The sequence below is a fragment of the Acipenser ruthenus genome, chromosome 13 (genome assembly GCF_902713425.1).
Source record: "Acipenser ruthenus chromosome 13, fAciRut3.2 maternal haplotype, whole genome shotgun sequence".
Lineage (NCBI taxonomy): Eukaryota > Metazoa > Chordata > Actinopteri > Acipenseriformes > Acipenseridae > Acipenser > Acipenser ruthenus.
In genome coordinates, this window is record NC_081201.1 from 7,038,310 (window position 1) to 7,055,997 (window position 17,688).

A 17,688-nucleotide genomic window follows, 5' to 3' on the forward strand; every position below is an offset into this window, starting at 1 on the left:
TGTCTTATTGCACTCTGTACTGTAAGCAGTCCATATCATTGCACCTGTTTGGATGTGATGTCCTCATTATTAATGTGGTCTAACTTCAGATATCTGACAAGTCAAGCCTGTCCAGAGAGCGGTTCATTCTCCATTGTCAGATTTAGGGTTATTTTACAGTATGTGGAGGATTACTGGATTGATCTGACTATATAAAACAGCGGCAGTGGTGGTACAGGTCTCACATATTTCATTGCTTTTCCCCTGTCAGTTGCTGGCTGTGTTTCTCATTCAGTATGACCGGATTAAGGGGGTCCAGTCTTCCGGGGTGATGCTGGTTTTCTGGCTGATCGCGGTGGTCTGTGCTGCCGTCACTTTCCGCTCCAAGATCCTGCAGGCTCTCAATGAGGTGAGGAGATGCTGGGGGGCTACAGTACAATACAATGCAATATGGGATTACACTGTCCTTGAGAATACATGCTGATATAATAAACAAGAAATGTGGAGCAATATTTATTATTTAAAACAGTTTTATGGAATTGGGCTCCAGCAGTTGTCATGGTGGAAATAATAAATGTTTCCTCTTGTGCTGTGCAGGTGTCTAGTGTCAGTGTGTTTCGCTATACCACATTTTATACGTACTGCACTCTCCTGCTGGTCCAGCTGATCCTTGCCTGTCTCGCTGACCAGCCACCACTGTTCTCCGAGGCTGTGAAAGACGCTGTGAGTATCTACGTTTACACACACAGACATGTCCTTCAATAAAGACTATTTTAGGAAATAGCATAAGCGAAGACCATCTTTTTTTGTATTAGAATTGTATTCCTGTGCAGTAGTTCTGTGGACAAAAAATAAATGTTCACAGCAGAACAGTGAAAGCACCAACAGTCCCTGTATCTAATCTCTGTGTGTTTTTGCTTACCATGGCCACATTTATCTGGAAGAAATGTTTATTGAACATGAACTGCAGAATGCAACGTCATCCAGGACACACAGCACCTCTTGATGAGTGGATTTTGGTTAGAAATGTTTTTATACAGATGAAAAGCGGTGGCTGACTAAAATGTCTTTTTCTTTTACAGAACCCTTGCCCAGAATCAGGTGCTTCTTTTCTGTCCAAGATTACATTCTGGTGGATCACTGGGTAAGATTTGCTTTGCAGTTTGACTCACAGAGGCCCAGTCAGGGTCTATAGGGACACAGGAAGAAGGGATTTCTTTGCTGCAAGGTGCTGATAAATAGGGGGCTTCTAAGTGAACAGTTTTCATTTACGCTATCTTCACTGCACCCTCACGCAGTTTTTAAAATCCTTACAAAAATGGCAGGCGGATGAAATAATCAAAACATTGAACTCCCTAGCTGATAGCGAGGTAACTTCAACCATTCCCACCATTCTTCCAGTGAGCATTTTTGACTTCTTCATCTCAGTAGTGGGAGTTATATTTAAAGAGCTAAGTAATGTGTCGGTTAAAATCCTTGTGAATGCTGTTTGTTGGTGTGATTGCGATCTGCAGTTTTCTTACCTCTGGTCTCTATTCTGCCCATGTTTCTGCAGCTTGATGACTCAGGGCTACAAGCGTCCTCTGGAGGAGCGGGACCTGTGGTCCCTGAATGAGGATGACCAGTCTCAGGGGGTCGTTGCCCAGCTCATTCGGAGCTGGCAGCACGAGTGTGCAAAGATCAAGAGGTCAGTGAACCAACACCCAATGCAATATATTCTTTTCGGAATAATTTGTGAGTTCTTTAACTTTTGTTTAGACCAAAACAAATAGTTGTACAGTATTCATCATTTAATCCTGGTAAGTGGTAATTTAAGACTTTGGATTATGGTTTTAGATTTTAATTTATGACCAGCATAGTATTTTTTAATTAAGTCTGCTTTTTTTTTATTTGGTCATAACATCCATTATTAAAAATTACTCAATAGTGGTAATTTAATGAATACTAAAAGAAACTGTAAATTTAAATGAAAAACAAATATTGCTAAATGTTTTTCTTCGTTACAGCATTAAAAGGGTGGATCTCTTCAAATACAAATATAAAAGGTGTAATTTGTGTTCGCTCATTTTAGAGTAGCCTTGCTAGACAGCTGCAGCGTTCGCTTCTATCACTAACATCCAGTACAATTAAGATCCAATCAGTGTGCAGTATTCTAATGAAACCTTCTTGCTGTCTCTTTCTCAGGCCATCGGACATGGTGTACTCTCCGAAGCATACAGCCAAGAGGGAGTCCGGAGAGAAGAAGGAAGGGCCGGTGGATGAGGCAGAGGTCCTCATAGTGAAGAAAACCGAGAAGGGCAGAAAACCGTCCCTCTTGCTGGCGATGTGCCATACCTTTGGGCCCTACTTTCTGATCAGCTTCCTCTACAAATTCATCCACGACATTCTCATGTTCGTCGGGCCTGAGATTCTCAAGTGAGTATTCCGCCATCCGACCAGCTGCCTGTCTGTTTTTTTTTTTTTTTTAACCTACTTTGAGAACCCTATGCATTCCTTGACAGGCAGCTGATCCTCTTTGTAAAGGACTCCAGCGCCCCTTACTGGCAGGGCTTTTTCTACACGGTGCTGCTGTTTGTCTGTGCCTGCCTGCAGACCCTCATCCTGCAGAAGTACTTCCATGTGTGCTTCGTGACGGGCATGAGGCTGCGCACCTCCATCGTGGGGGCCGTCTACAGAAAGGTGAGCCGCGATGCTGCAACAGAGATAGGAGACCTTATTCACTACAGGAGGAGGTGTGGGCTAGTATCAGAAAGGGATCTAAACGAGTGAGCCTTACAGGGATGTCTATAAGACTCATAGCATAGCACTTTGAGCTAGTCCAGGTTTTACTTTGAGCTTTATTGGGCTCACTGCAGCTCCCTGTATTAGTTGTGCATGTGGAGCCCTGTTTAGCTGTCTGTGTGGGAGCACGTTTTCTGAGAGTAGTGAAACAACAGTATACAATTAGCAAGGAATTGCTCACCGCTGCAACTAAGTTTTTACTAAAGCCGTTGCAAATTAGGGCCTGTAGTGTCAAAGAATACACAGCCCAAATGATGTGTCAAAAATGCAGAGATGCTGTAGCGCAGTAAGGGACTCTTTGCTGGGTGTCTGCAGGCAGGCGATTCAATGAGAATAGCAGTGCTGCCAATGGTGTTACAAGGTTGCGAAATGCTGTGTGGTCTGCTGTTTGTTCTCTGTTGGAATAGTGTGTATTCTGGTCCCTGGTTTTAGGCTCTGATCGTCTCCAATGCTGCCCGCCGCACCTCCACAGTGGGGGAGATTGTGAACCTGATGTCAGTGGACGCCCAGCGACTTGTGGACCTGATGACCTACATCAACATGATCTGGTCAGCACCTCTGCAGGTGGTCCTAGCTCTCTACTTCCTCTGGCAGGTAAGAGACTGGGCAACCAATCCCCTCAAATAATAGAGTTCTTGTGCTGGGTATCACAGCCGAGGTACCGTATCAAGTGTAGAGGAGGCAGGGAGTCTGGCTTTTGCGGTGTGACCTTCTGATTGTTATCCAAATCAGAGTTACATACCGTCTTCTACAGCAGCTGGGAATGTAGCTAACAGCCAGTTGGAAGCATAGAGAACTTAATACTGAAGCAACAGGACTAAGAGTCACTTTAAATTTATAGCAAACATCGTTAGAGGGGAAGTGGCAGGTAAAATAGCATTTGAAATGCCTGTGCTATCAGTGTGTGTCTCTGTTTAGAATCTGGGGCCCTCTGTGCTGGCAGGCGTGGCAGTGATGATCCTGATGGTGCCGGTGAACGCAGTGATCGCCATGAAGACCAAGACCTACCAGGTGAGGCTTTCTACTCTTCATCTCCTAATTCTGCGGCCGTGCAGAGAAAAGAAATACACCAAAGAGACTCCCGTGCTCTTCGGTACACAAAGCACTGTCCTGTTTTAGTGGTAGCTGTATAAACATCTGCTGTAGTTTGGACCAATTGAATAGACCCAACTGTGTTTTATGGCATTTGATTGTTTGCTTCGGATTGAAGCAGCTCTTTGGGCTTTTTTTGTTCAGTTTGAAATTTAATTGGTACCCACAATACCCGATGATAGATCTTATGGATAGTTTTTTCAGAGCGAAATGGCATATTATTCATGTGTAAAGGCCACTGCACACTGGATCCGATAACGCATCCGAATTTAACGTGCGTCTAAACAGAAAAAAACGTGCACGAAACAAGTTCGATTTGATCCGATTTGATGTGCGTTAAAAATTACATTGACCAATGAAAAAAAACTGGGAAGACACGTGGATTCTTGCAGTTCCCTGAACAAAATGGAAAATCTAATTTTGTGACTTTATAACAAAAATTACAAAGGCTTTGAAAAAAAAGAAAACATATGGAAAGACATTGCCGCAGACTTGGGCATGAATGATATGTATTATAAAACATGAAATTATGAACTGATAGCATACATAAACATGTGGATTTTGTGCACACATGTAACAGATGGATTTACCAGTGAGCAGGAGGATGATGGGAAATGTAGTTCTGAGAGGTCCATGCGCATACATGGGAAGCCATCTTGAGCAGGGAATGCAATTTAAAAGTTTAAAAAAGTGGTAAAAATGTAAAAAAAATAAATAAAAAAAGGTCCTTATGTACCCTTTAACATGGTTGAAGGTGTCTGACCTCGGTAACCTATTTTTTTCATGATTTCTGGCCTTTGATTGGTTCAGCTAAAGAAGGCAATAGTGTCAGTAGACATGAAGGATAAATATACATATATATACCTGAGTGTCTGGTGTTTGCAGGTAGCCCAGATGAAGAACAAAGACAACCGGATCAAGCTGATGAACGAGGTGCTGAATGGGATGAAGGTGCTGAAGCTGTATGCCTGGGAGCTGGCCTTCAAGGACAAGGTGCTGCAGATCCGGCAGAGTGAGCTCAAGGTGCTGAAGAAGGCTGCGTACCTGGCAGCCATCTCCACGTTCACCTGGGTCTGCGCCCCTTTCCTGGTGAGTCACAAACCACTGTCTCCAGACCCAGCACCAGACACTCAGACTGGCTTATCATTGTACCTGGGGCTTGAGAACCCAGTCCAGCAGTGCTTTTGAACTGTGTGTGGGCATTCCTTTGCCTTGACTGTATCCAAATCCATTGTTTTCATGAGTTCTGCCCAGATTTGTTGAGTTTAAACTTGTATGATATGTACTGATGAATTTATTGTATTTATTTTTTACTAGTTTTATAATTCTTGATTCAACATTACTTGGCCATTTGTTACAGGTTACTCCCCATACTTTTAATATTGAAAATCACATGATTGTGCTCTTTTTAATAGTTTTTTACTAGTTATTGCTTCAGTGTTACTTGGCTATTTGTTAGGTGGTCAGTACACTTTGAATACTTTTGCATTGCACGATGGCCTACTTTGGAACAGATACTCAAGACTACTGATTGTCTTGAGTGCATTCAGTGCTGGAAGGAGCCCTAAAACACAAGGCCTCATTATCATCCCATTGTTGATGTTTCTTTTCCAGGTGGCGCTGTCGACCTTTGCCGTCTACGTCCTGGTGGATGAGAACAACATCCTGGATGCTGAGAAGGCCTTTGTTTCCCTGGCCCTCTTCAACATCCTGCGGTTTCCTCTCAACATGCTGCCCATGGTCATCAGCAGCATTGTGCAGGTCAGGCTGTAGTAAATCTGCACACACTGTCGCTGAGCTGTAAACCCGATCTCAGTCCAGTAACAAAGCCCTTTCTGTCTGCGTCTCCTGCAGGCGAGCGTTTCTCTGAAGCGGCTGCATGTCTTCTTGTCTCATGAAGAGCTGGAGGAGGACAGTGTGAACAGGAAAGCCATCACCGGCTGTAAGTGCCTGTCCCTTTACAAGAGTAGGGGTCCTGATAAGTTACTGCTACTAGACTATTCTACCTGCAGAGCTTCATTGATCTAAAGGCCGCTACACACCAGACGCAATGCGACAAGCCAAAATGTGCAATGACGCGACAAAATGAATAGAACCTATAATTTGTAATTGTTTTCAGACATGTAGCATCACCTCTGTGTCGCTTCAGGTGTGTGGTCATGTCGCAATGAAAAATCACATACTTTTTTTTTTTCTTTCCAACATATCTTCAGACCGATAAAGTGACTTTTGAACATGTTTATGGACAACAGTGGGACGTGGTAGTGAGGCTAAGCAGTTTTAGGTTTGGATTTTGACAACTTGACAACCAACTGGTTTGACTGCAATGTGGTGCAAGTCTAAGAGCACTTTCATTTGTACCACCTGTATGTTGTTGCTGGGGGGAAAAAAAGTTAGCTATGACAATGATATAAAAACGTGTGGTATCTGTAGGTTTTCCTCCTGGATGGGATGGCTGTGCACTCTTTTAGCTATACAACACAATGTCAAGTAACCAGACTAATGGGTAGTGGAAGCAGTCCGGTTAGATATTTTGCTAGATAATCAACCCACACCACACCATGGAACTAACAAGAGCGCATTGCAGGACTTAAAATGGGCTGTTATGAACCTGTAGCCTGCAAGAAAAGTAACATCTATCACAAAAAATGAAACCCAGGGCAAACTGTTCCTAATCCAACAGCCTTTCTGAAAATGGACTCTGTACTGCATCCGTGTAACAGATGAAACTTGCTATTCCTGATTTCAGAATCAAGCTTGGTTACTTTTGCGTGAATTTAATTGTCTGACATTCATTATTAACCAGTGCTCATGAAACAGGCTGTTGTTACTTGAAAGAATCTTAGCTTAGCAGGCATCTGTTTATTGCATGCCTTGTAACTGAAGGTGTTCCAGCTGGCATGTTGTGTTTCAATAATAATATTAGCTGGTCTTGAGTGTAAGGAATTATAAATCAGAGGAATTGCTGAAATCTCTTGGAGAGGAATGCAAGAATTGGCAGTATGATCTGGTAGGAATAGGTCTATGCCTTGGGACTAGGAGGCAGTGTTGTCTAGTGATGAGAGCTGAAGGATTGGAAGAGCTAAGTGTTTAGTGGTTTGAGCTGAGGGACCCTTCTAAAAGTTTGCCACTGTATTTTTGCACAGTATTCGTTGCAGTTTTCCCATGTTTATTAATATGCTTTATTCTACAGTATCTCTCGATACTTTACTATGCTTGTCTATGCTTTACCCTGCTGTCACTATGCTTTATTACACTTTGCTATGCTTTTACTATGGGAGACTTTTTTATAAAGGACTGGGAGTTATTGTGTTCTTGTGGTTGGAGCTGATGAAAGCTGCCAGGAGATCATGGTTTCGGATGTATCTCGCCCAAGCCTTCTAAGACTTGTCTTCTGTTTATCAGCCACTGACAGCATCTCCATTGTGGATGGGATGTTCAGCTGGTCAAAAAATGCCCCCCCCTCTCTAAAAAGGTAAGAAGGTTTGTCAACATGGAAGCATGTATTATGTATCTTGCGTACAGAAAACTTTAATGTGTGTTATGTGTCAATGTCAAACTACTGATCTGAACTGCAGGGAACAGCCCCTTCATGATATAAATAGGTTAGTCATCCAGCTGCGATTATGCACAATAGTCTCTTGTGTCTTGTGAGGTTGGTGAGAATTTGCAGGCATTCCTGAATACATCTATATCCAAAAGTTTTGCAACACTGAGAATTTTAGGATTTAGGCATAATTAAAAGAAAAACTATATGAACATAATTTAGATCTTGTATTTAACATCATGTAAACAAATAAACTACAAAATAATATCGCAAAAGTCTACCGGAAGCTGTAAAAGTAGTACAGTATTTCATGTTCGATTTCGAAATGTCACATTTTTCAATTGGTGTCTAGTTTTTTGTTAAGTATATCAGCAGGTTTCATTCAACTTTGTAAAGCAAAATGAGTTAATACTATAGGGGATTAAAGCCATTTCCCATGTAGCATTTCCCAGGAAACTTTTCCACTGCTATCAGAGGTTTTTGTTCTGACCCCCCACCCCCTCTCGCTGCCCTGCCGTGTGCCCCATTAGTGAGCCCCGCTCTTGTCTTGGCAGGATCAACGTGTCGATCCCTGAGGGCGCGCTGGTGGCCGTGGTGGGTCACGTGGGCTCTGGGAAGACCTCCCTGCTCTCAGCGCTGCTCGGGGAGATGGAGAAACAGGAGGGCCTAGTCTCCGTCAAGGTACAGAAACTCAACCTGTCACTGCCAATATGTTACTGCTCGGGGGTTAGTGCACCATCAAATACAGTGCTGTACCACACCTGCATAAAACACTCTCTATCCCTCTAAGCAAACATTAAACACTCTCACACAGGAAAAACTACTGAAAGCCTTCCATGCCAACTTATAGAATTATCAGGGCATTGTTGATATGCAACGTGTTTTGATATGCAAGATGTTTTTTTAATTTTTTTTCAAAGCGATATAACATGCACTTAACATGATCCCTGATCTTAAAAAAAAAAAAAAAAAAATAGAATTTTCATGAGGGTGAATGTAAAATGTCTCTGAGTTCAAGGTACATGTTAACTTCTAGCAGCCCCCTTTCCTCTCTCTCTCCCTCTCTCCCTCTCTCCCTCTCTCCCTCTCTCCCTCTCCAGGGCTCGGTGGCCTATGTGCCCCAGCAGGCGTGGATCCAGAACGCCACGCTGCGGGACAACATTGTGTTTGGGCAGGAGAGGAAGGAGCGCTGGTACCAGCGAGTGGTGGAGGCCTGCGCGCTCATGCCTGACCTAGAGATCCTGCCTGCGGGGGATGAGACTGAGATCGGGGAGAAGGTACACACACCACCCCCAGAGAGTGTTGTTTTTCAATGTTATTGAAATCCCACAGTTCTCATAATTATCAGGTAGTACTAGGTACTATCATGAACCATGGCAGTAGTTCAAGGCAGAAGACAAGTACACTTAAAAAGCCAAGGTCAGATAAACAGCTGCTACTGGAAAGTTTAGCGGGCATCTATTTAGGAATGACCACGCTGATACAGGCTGTTCAGTAGGAGTCTTAACTGTGTCTCTTGGTCTGAATCCCAGTGTTGGTTCTCCCTCTCTTCTCAGGGTGTAAACCTGTCCGGCGGTCAGAAGCAGCGGGTCAGCCTGGCTCGAGCCGTGTACTGCGACTGTGCCATCTACCTGCTGGATGACCCCCTGTCTGCAGTGGACGCCCACGTAGGGAAACACATCTTTGACAAGGTCATCGGACCCAAGGGGGTACTGCAGAGCAGGGTGAGTGAGGGTCAGCATCTCAGAACATTACTGACACTTTCAAGAAATGCACCAGAACTTCAGAACCAATTGCCTAATTTTGATCAACCTAAGTTTGCATGGACATTTTCCTAGAAGAAATTCACAGTAATCGACTTTTTCATGGTACTGACTCCTGATTGACTAAGCGAACCATGTGCTAGGTTTTGATTACACGTGCATGGCAATTTGATGTACTCTTCCACATACTGTGAACGTAGGTCACAATGATGCTGGCAGTCATGTGGTGTTTAAACCGGGTAGCATTTTGAAAGTGGTGCATCTCTGACTGTGTGAAATGCGTTTGCAGACCCGGGTGCTGGTGACCCACGGGCTGAGCTACCTGCCGCAGGTGGACCTGATCCTGGTGCTGGTGGACGGGGAGATCACAGAGATGGGATCCTATCAGGAGCTGCTGAACCGACAAGGCGCCTTCGCCGAGTTCCTGCACACGTACGCCAGCGCAGAGCAGAACAGAGGGGAAGAAGGTAAGGTCCAGGAAGGGACTGCTGTAGTGTAGGCAAGCCTACAGGGATTACAGCAGAGCAAACGATTACAAAACACCTCCATAGTGTTCCTAATGCCTTGATTCTGTTATGCACAGTGTCCCTGATTCCCTTTTATGTTCTATACTAGGGGTATTGTCCCAGATGCCCTGGCTCTGTCAGACACACTGTCACTCCTTTAACTAATCACGGTTCTCACGCCTCTGGTTTAACATTGACCTATGTGTGTTGTGTCCCCTTTTGTTCTTTTGTTTGCCCTTCACTGATCAGAAGAAGGGAGTGTGAAGGAGGAGGAGGAGGAGGAACAGGAAGGTTTGTGGGTGTTTCGGCCCCAGGGGGGGTCACTAGCTTGCACGCTTTGTATGTAGAGTTTTTTTTTTTTCTTCTTTTTCTTAAACCTTGAAAGATATGACTGTGACTAATCTGTGTTCAAAGGAAGTAAATGCTCAGAACTCTGCACTGTTCTCTTTCAGTGTCCTCCATTGCGGGGCTTGAAATAACAAAGACATGTTTGTACCTCTGCTTTTACAGTCCAGCCAAACCGTGTTGCTGCTCCTTTCCCGGCAGCATTCAGCTGTGTCCTAGTCCACAGTGCTTGTGTGCTGACCCTGTAGTTTGCTCTCCCCTGTCTGTGCTGCCTGTGCTGCAGCAATCTCAGTCTTGTGGACCTCTAAAGAAAAGAGACTTGTGGTTAATAAAGACCAGAGCCACCTCACATACAGGCTGGTTATGAGCACATACACATTCTTCAGCAGCAAGGAAGGGGAACTGTAGCAGCAGACCCAGAGAATGGCGTTCCTCTAACAGGACGTATCTCTCTATAAAACCTGAGGTGACACAGTCTGTGCCTTAATTCTTTGGATTGCTGTCAATTACAGTTCGAGTCTTTCTGTAGTGTATACTGCCATCTAGTGGTTTTAAATTGTAATAATAAGACAGTGTCTTAGAGAGATGGTGGGGTCTATTTTAATGGTCCTTACAGTGACAGGTGTTAATAACAGGGGAATAAATCACTCCTGGTGGAAAACCCCAGCAGGATTAATAGTTAAAGGACGGCGATATTCAGATGCACCTTTTCTAGATTGTTAAAATTGACCCCAGTGTGTGACTGCCTGGTTTGAAGTAGTTCCCTCTAAATCTCCCGATTCAGAGTGCGTTCAATGCTTGTGTTTTTGTTTGTCACCTTTAGATCCTGAACCCTGGTTACAGGCTACAGAACACATTTATTCACTGCTTTTATTATTATTTTTTGGGTGGGGTGTAGATCCGACCAGTTCGACAAGTAAAGACTTGAAAGTATTAGCGAATGGCGCTCCTGGTGCTCTCCTCAGGTTAGTCTGCATTTTATAATGAATTCCTCCAATAACATGCAGGGGTGGCTGGCTGTAAGGGGAGCATGTAACGGCTTCTGCACTGGGGATGACATATGGAACTGTTAACTGATACACTCTTATTAATGGTCCTTGACCATTCCTCAGATTACCAATGGTAATCTAAGATTTTGATCTCTCTCTTTTTGTCTGTGTGTCAGCCACTAACCTGTCTCGGTCTCTCTATCCAGGCCACGCAGTGCAGGCTCCGGAGCTGGTGTGGACTCCGACAAGTACAGCAGCAGCAACGAGGTGTCTAGCAAGCACAACAAACCAGGGGCCAGCAATGAGGCCGGAAAACTGACTGAGGCAGACAAAGCCCAGACCGGCAAGGTATGTGAGCTCGTGCATTTCCAGCCTGTCTGTGACCCCAACGTTCATTGCGGTGATCTGAATTAAAATGTTGCTCTCTGCTCCCAGGTGAAGCTGTCAGTCTTCTGGGAGTACATGAAGGCAATCGGACTCTTCCTGTCCTTTCTCAGTGTCTTCCTCTTCTTCTGCCACCACTTCTCCTCCCTCGCCTCCAACTACTGGCTGAGCCTGTGGACCGACGATCCCATCATCAACGGAACGCAGCCCCACACTGAAATGCGCCTGAGCGTTTACGGAGTGCTGGGGCTGTCTCAAGGTACAAGACAAGAAGGCAACTTCCAGCTGCTTCACACAGGACAGAATGCTGTAGGAAAGTGCATTTAAGGGGTTACAAGTTAAGGTTTGATATTATTGCACAAAGGTTCTCTGTTCTCAGTTTAGCTCTCTGCAAAATAGCCTTGAGATAATAATGCCTAGCTACCATATCTAAAGGAATGTGAGCTAGCTAAAGGGGAGGTGAAACCACTGTACCATATATCAGAAAAATAGATGGTTCATCACAGAAAGAATCACCTGTGTTCTGAGGAAATAGGGTGGAGAGCTGTAAAATAAGCTGTAAAAACAAGTTTACATCACAGTCACGTGAGAGGGTATATAAGAATGAGTAAGGAATAGGTTAGTGAGCAGCAGTAGAAGATCCATCAGTTCCAGTGTCCTTCGTGTGCCTCCACTGTGCCAGAAGGGAAGATAATCAATCAATCACTCTCTATCTTCTGTACTAGATTGCTGATGCATTTAGTCTATGTAACTGCATCACATAACCTGCTTGCGTTTACTTTCTGTATACTGGAGTTCTGTAACCTACTGAATTAACAAAACACAACCCCCCCCCCCGGAGGGTCAGTCGAGCAGGGTAGCGGTGTAGCTAGGCTGACCCTCCTGTGTGTGTCTCATTGCTGGCAGGCGTGGCCGTGTTCAGCTACTCGATGACTGTGTCGATCGGAGGGATCCTGGCCTCGCGGCACCTCCACCAGTCCATGCTGCACAACGTTCTGCGCTCGCCCATGAGCTTCTTCGAGCGCACGCCCAGCGGGAACCTGGTGAACCGCTTCTCCAAGGAGACGGACACCATCGACTCGGTCATCCCCGGCATCATCAAGATGTTCATGGGCTCTCTGTTCAACGTGCTGGGCTCCTGCGCTGTGATCCTCGTAGCCACGCCCATCGTCGCCGTCATCATCCCGCCTCTCGGCCTGCTCTACTTCTTCGTGCAGGCGAGTGCATTTCATTGACAAAAACACACTTCTGTTTCTGGGTAGACATTCACGCGAAACAATCCATTTAAAGTAACTGCAAAATAATTCCATCAATCCTTGGCCTTTTTGCACTTCCGAGAGCTACTTATGTTTCAAATGTGCAGTTTCTAACAGCAACACATGTTATAGCACGTGTGTATTTTAATTTGAAAACATGATATCTGGTACTACCTTTAGGTAAAAGGAAAGTCACAGTTTGTGTGTCTTGTTTCACCCCAGCAGTGTCTTCTGGGTAAAAGCATGTTACTGGCTGACGGCCAGTCAATAAGGAAAGCAACTGATTGCTTATTGACAGAAAAGAAGCCAATGAAGGGGTGGGGACAGTCTGTCCCCCCCAAGGCGACCCAGGAATTTCAAGAAGCATGCAAGCATTTTTTTTTTAAAACCCAGTATAGTATGTTTTTTAATGTAAATACATGTTTGCTGTAACGTGTGTGTTTCTTAACTGCACATCTTAGACCTATAAATGGAATAGATGTGGAACTATTTTGTTAGCAACAATTACTTTAACATGTACCACAATAATACAGCATACAGCAGCCTTGAGATGAGTTGGTGTGTCTGTGTCCCACAGCGTTTCTACGTGGCCTCATCCCGGCAGCTGAAGCGCCTGGAGTCGGTGAGCCGCTCTCCTGTGTACTCCCACTTCAACGAGACCCTGCTGGGAGCCAGCGTGATCCGCGCCTTCCGAGAGCAGCCGCGCTTTATCAGGGAGAGCGACAGCAGGGTGGACCACAACCAGAGAGCTTATTACCCCAGCATTGTGGCCAACAGGTACCGATGCACCCTAACAGACAGACTCTCACGCTGCTTGCCCTTGTGTGCTTGGTTTGTTAACTCTGCTGTTCTCGGTTGTGTTGGCAGGTGGCTGGCAGTGCGCTTGGAGTTTGTGGGGAATTGCATCGTCTTGGCTGCGGCTCTGTTTGCCGTTGTCGCCAGAGACAGTCTGAGCCCGGGCATCGTGGGGCTCTCCATCTCCTACGCACTGCAGGTGAGACCCCCCTGGCTCATGGTGTGTCTCAAACAACAGAAATACGGCTAAACAGAATAAACAAAAACGTTCCATGCGGAAGTGAAACCTTCACGCAGACGTGGCTGTTTGTTATTTAGCCGGCCGTCATGCATTTTGTTTCACTCAGCCCGGGTCAGTGTGTCAATCCACTGGGTCACTGGGACCCGGGTTAACCCGGGTATGATGCAGGTACGTGGTTTCATACTACACGGGATTGTGACCTGGTTAGCCAGAACCCTGGTCCGGACCCGGGTAGGAGTGCATCTGATTCTTTGGGTTTTTGAAAGATATGCAGTTTATCTTCAGAACTACTTACCTGAATGTTGGCATCTTAGTGACCTCTCTGTAATGGGGCTGGTGCCTGTGTTACCCTTTGTGTCTTTTCAAAGATAACAGCATCTTTGAACTGGCTTGTTCGGATGTCATCTGAGCTGGAGACCAACATCGTTGCCGTGGAGAGAGTGAAGGAGTACTCCGACACAGAGAAAGAGGTAATGACCTTGCTGAAGCAGCCTGTGTATACAAGGAGCTGTGGGAATATTACACCGTGCTAGAGAATGGAAGACAGATGTTGTGTTCTGACACCCCCAGGCGGTGTGGAGGGTGGAGCAGACGGCGCCCCCCCCGGCCTGGCCCACACACGGACACATCGACATCCGAGACTACGGGCTCCGCTATCGAGAGGACCTGGAGCTGGCCCTCAAGAACATCAGCTTCACCATCGAAGGAGGAGAGAAGGTGGGGTCTTAGACCTTCAGGTTATTCTTGGATGAAGTGTAAAGATTTGTTTAATGTTCGGGCCTCTCCTGCAGGTGGGGATTGTGGGGAGGACGGGGGCAGGGAAGTCGTCTCTGACGCTGGGTCTCTTCCGGATCATCGAGTCGGCGCAGGGGAAGATCCTCATTGACGGAGTGAACATTGCCGAGCTGGGACTGCACGACCTGCGCTCCCGTATCACCATCATCCCACAGGTAACCATGGCAGCAGCACCAGCGGCTACAACTGAGGCACAGTTAGACATAGTGAATAAGATCAAATGTGGAAAACATATTTCAAATGTGTGCCCCCCCCCCCCTGTCAGGATCCTGTGCTGTTCTCGGGCACCCTGCGGATGAACCTTGACCCCTTCGATGCGTACTCCGACGAGGAAGTCTGGAACTCTCTGGAACTCGCTCACCTCAAGAACTTTGTGTCGGGGCTCCCAGACAGACTGAACCACGAGTGCTCGGAGGGAGGGGAGAACCTGAGGTAATGATCAACTACATCGGTTCAGGACTGAGGTGTTCTCCTGGAGCGGGAAAAATGTCTCTAATCATTTATTTGTAAATCTTACTTGCAACAGCTTGGGGCAGCGTCAGCTGGTGTGTCTGGCTCGGGCTCTCCTTCGGAAAACCAAGATCCTGGTTCTGGACGAGGCGACGGCAGCCGTCGATCTGGAAACAGACAACCTGATCCAGTCGACAATCCGCAGCCAGTTTGAGGAGTGCACCGTCCTGACCATCGCTCACAGACTCAACACCGTCATGGACTACACCAGGTACAACACAGGGGCAGCAAGAGGGGAGAAGGGAACAGCCAGGACAGCGGGAGGATAGATACTGTAGGGGAACAGCTAAGGCAAAGGTAGCAATAAGTAAAAGTTAGTTTGACCTTTGCGTTTTCTGTCCATTTTCAGGGTCCTGGTCCTAGACAAAGGTCAAATTGTGGAGTTTGATTCTCCAGCCAGCCTTCTTGCCAAGAAAGGAATATTCTACAAAATGGCCAAAGACTCTGGCTTGGTGTAACCTCAGGGTGATAGCAGCAGTGCTGTCTGAACTGGATCCTGCTGCCAAAATAGTAGTTTCATTATCCCTTCAGGCCAGCGCTTTTCGAGAAGCAGGGAGAGATGCTCCCCACTGCCCTCCTTTCTCTCTGTTTCTCTCACTAAGTATGGCACGTTGATGTCCCTCCACGTGCTGTCCACGTGCTTGGTTGTCACCTGCACGGATTCATGTCTCTCCATTGCCCAGTAGAAGGTTTCTTGGTAATGATCCCTGCTATGCAGTCCTAGTTATAGTACACAGTAGAAACAAATGTAAGGCAGTGGCTCCCTGCTTCAGTCTACATGTACTCTGTTCAGTCCAGGTTTTTCAAATGGCCCAAAATATTTATCTGAAAACACCAGTGCTCCTAGCCTCTGTGACTTTAAGATGGCTTGTACAATAAATAAATAATAATCACTAAAAAAAAAAAAAGCTGGCTAAAAATAAAATCCGTACTGTTCGTGTACCTGGATGGAGCAGGATTATTAGCCACTGGTATTTTAAGATACTTGCATTGTCCTCCAGTTAATACTGCACTTTGCCGTCAATGACAATTCTTGGCCAGTAAGTGGTGCTATTAGTACATACTGCTTGGGTTGGGGGAGCAGAATGTCGGATCATTTTATAATGCAAGTGCCACCATATTCTGTAAAAAAAAAATAGATATATACACTAGTGCACTGTACTTAGCAAGAACCATTACTAACTTTGTTTTTTTTGTGCAATTGCCTGTGACATAATTCAGACTTGTGATAATGCAGTCTATACAGCTTTACTTTAAATGATGTTTGCTTTGCATTTAGTGGTGAACAGACAGGGCTTGGGGATCATCTTCTCCAAATGAAAACCCAAAAGTCCAAATTGCAGGTAACACAGACCTGAGCAAGACCACACCGTTTCTGTCAGTTTTAACCAAAACATCAAAATCTGTTTTGTCCAAAGTGCACTATAGCTAGCGTGCGTGAGTATGTGTATGTGTGTGTGTGTGTGTGTGTGTGTGTGTGTGTGTGTGTGTTTGTATTCTAGCTGCTTTTAGGGACTCAGTCCCTGATTCTGTGGCTGGTATTTCTCCTTTCCCCAATGGGAGAGCTGTGGAGGCTAACGCTGCTCTGTGTTTAGCATTGGCTTCTCCTGCTGGAGCTGCCTATCCCCTCTGTCATCCAGCAGTGGAGCAATGGGGACCAATGCAGCTGGTGCATCCTTGATCATGCACTCTAAAAGGGGTTACCTTCCACAGTCCAGACTGACATGTTATCGTAAGTGCTGAACACACACAAAATCCTGAGCTTTCAAGCAAAAATAAGGGATATTGTACATCCCATATTAAAATGCCATTTCAAGCTTTTTGCGCTTTAAACACAGGAAAATAAGTACTCGTCTATTATGGATGCAACTTACTTCTAGTACCACCGATTTCAGATGGAGATATATTTATATAAAAATTCTCTGCAATTAAGTAGATATCATAGGTCTCTTTTTTTTTTTTTTGTAATCCCGCTGCTGTATTTCAGTGTTATATCTGATGAATTGTTACGTCCCTGTATCATATTATTCTTGATTGTATTTCCACAGTTGCATTGTGAATCATCATTTCATTCAAACAGTTTTTGTATAAAACCCTATTTTGCTGATTGTAATCGTGGATATCTGTTACAAGAAAGAAAGAGAAGAAATGTAAAGAAAATGGCATTTACTTTTACACATTTATTATTGTAAATAGGTTCAGATTATTATTATTATTATTATTATTATTATTATTATTATTGGCCAAAAGTTTTGCATCACCCTATAGAATTAACTAATTTTTCTTCATAAAGTTGAATGAAACCTGCTGAATAATGTTACGTTAACATATTGCATTTTACACCACTTTGTAGTTTTTTATATACGTAACAAAAAACTGAGAAAAATTGAAAAATGTGACATCTAACATGAAATACAGTACTACTATTAGGGCTTCCGGTAGACTTTTGCGATATCATTTTGAAGTTTCTTTAATTACATGATGTTAAATAAAAGTCCTAAATTATGTTCATATAGTTATATAAATTCTAGGTGATACAAAACCTTTGGCCACAGCTATACATTAAGTTTGGATTCTGACTGAGCAGTTTGTTTTGTATTGAGAATCTGCTGTCCTTGCGTGAAAAAGAGGAAAGCATAAATAAAGAATTTAGTTTGGAATTAAATGTAACATATAGCACTGTTGTGTGGTTTCTTAAAGCTACA

General features: G+C 44.8%; 1 protein-coding gene across 3 annotated transcripts in view; it reads left to right on the forward strand.

Annotated features, from left to right (window-relative positions):
* Positions 1 to 17,653, forward strand: part of LOC117418189 (multidrug resistance-associated protein 1-like) — a 24,801-nt gene extending 7,148 nt beyond the window's left edge. The window contains exons 4-32 of one of the 3 annotated variants that reach the window (XM_059035589.1): positions 251 to 388; positions 577 to 702; positions 1,062 to 1,123; positions 1,535 to 1,666; positions 2,164 to 2,394; positions 2,481 to 2,658; positions 3,193 to 3,354; positions 3,679 to 3,771; positions 4,738 to 4,941; positions 5,467 to 5,613; positions 5,707 to 5,794; positions 7,258 to 7,327; positions 7,954 to 8,080; positions 8,500 to 8,676; positions 8,956 to 9,123; positions 9,452 to 9,629; positions 9,918 to 9,959; positions 10,912 to 10,978; positions 11,209 to 11,350; positions 11,438 to 11,645; positions 12,293 to 12,603; positions 13,220 to 13,419; positions 13,510 to 13,636; positions 14,047 to 14,148; positions 14,249 to 14,395; positions 14,470 to 14,628; positions 14,739 to 14,905; positions 15,000 to 15,194; positions 15,333 to 17,653. In XM_059035589.1, the coding sequence (XP_058891572.1) occupies positions 251 to 388; positions 577 to 702; positions 1,062 to 1,123; positions 1,535 to 1,666; positions 2,164 to 2,394; positions 2,481 to 2,658; positions 3,193 to 3,354; positions 3,679 to 3,771; positions 4,738 to 4,941; positions 5,467 to 5,613; positions 5,707 to 5,794; positions 7,258 to 7,327; positions 7,954 to 8,080; positions 8,500 to 8,676; positions 8,956 to 9,123; positions 9,452 to 9,629; positions 9,918 to 9,959; positions 10,912 to 10,978; positions 11,209 to 11,350; positions 11,438 to 11,645; positions 12,293 to 12,603; positions 13,220 to 13,419; positions 13,510 to 13,636; positions 14,047 to 14,148; positions 14,249 to 14,395; positions 14,470 to 14,628; positions 14,739 to 14,905; positions 15,000 to 15,194; positions 15,333 to 15,441 (4,257 nt within the window). In that variant the 3' untranslated portion in view covers positions 15,442 to 17,653. The remainder of the gene's footprint in view (positions 1 to 250; positions 389 to 576; positions 703 to 1,061; positions 1,124 to 1,534; positions 1,667 to 2,163; positions 2,395 to 2,480; positions 2,659 to 3,192; positions 3,355 to 3,678; positions 3,772 to 4,737; positions 4,942 to 5,466; positions 5,614 to 5,706; positions 5,795 to 7,257; positions 7,328 to 7,953; positions 8,081 to 8,499; positions 8,677 to 8,955; positions 9,124 to 9,451; positions 9,630 to 9,917; positions 9,960 to 10,911; positions 10,979 to 11,208; positions 11,351 to 11,437; positions 11,646 to 12,292; positions 12,604 to 13,219; positions 13,420 to 13,509; positions 13,637 to 14,046; positions 14,149 to 14,248; positions 14,396 to 14,469; positions 14,629 to 14,738; positions 14,906 to 14,999; positions 15,195 to 15,332) is intronic. The other 2 variants (XM_059035590.1, XM_034030881.3) reach the window with 2 other exon arrangements.
* The last annotated feature ends 35 nt before the right edge of the window (positions 17,654 to 17,688 follow it).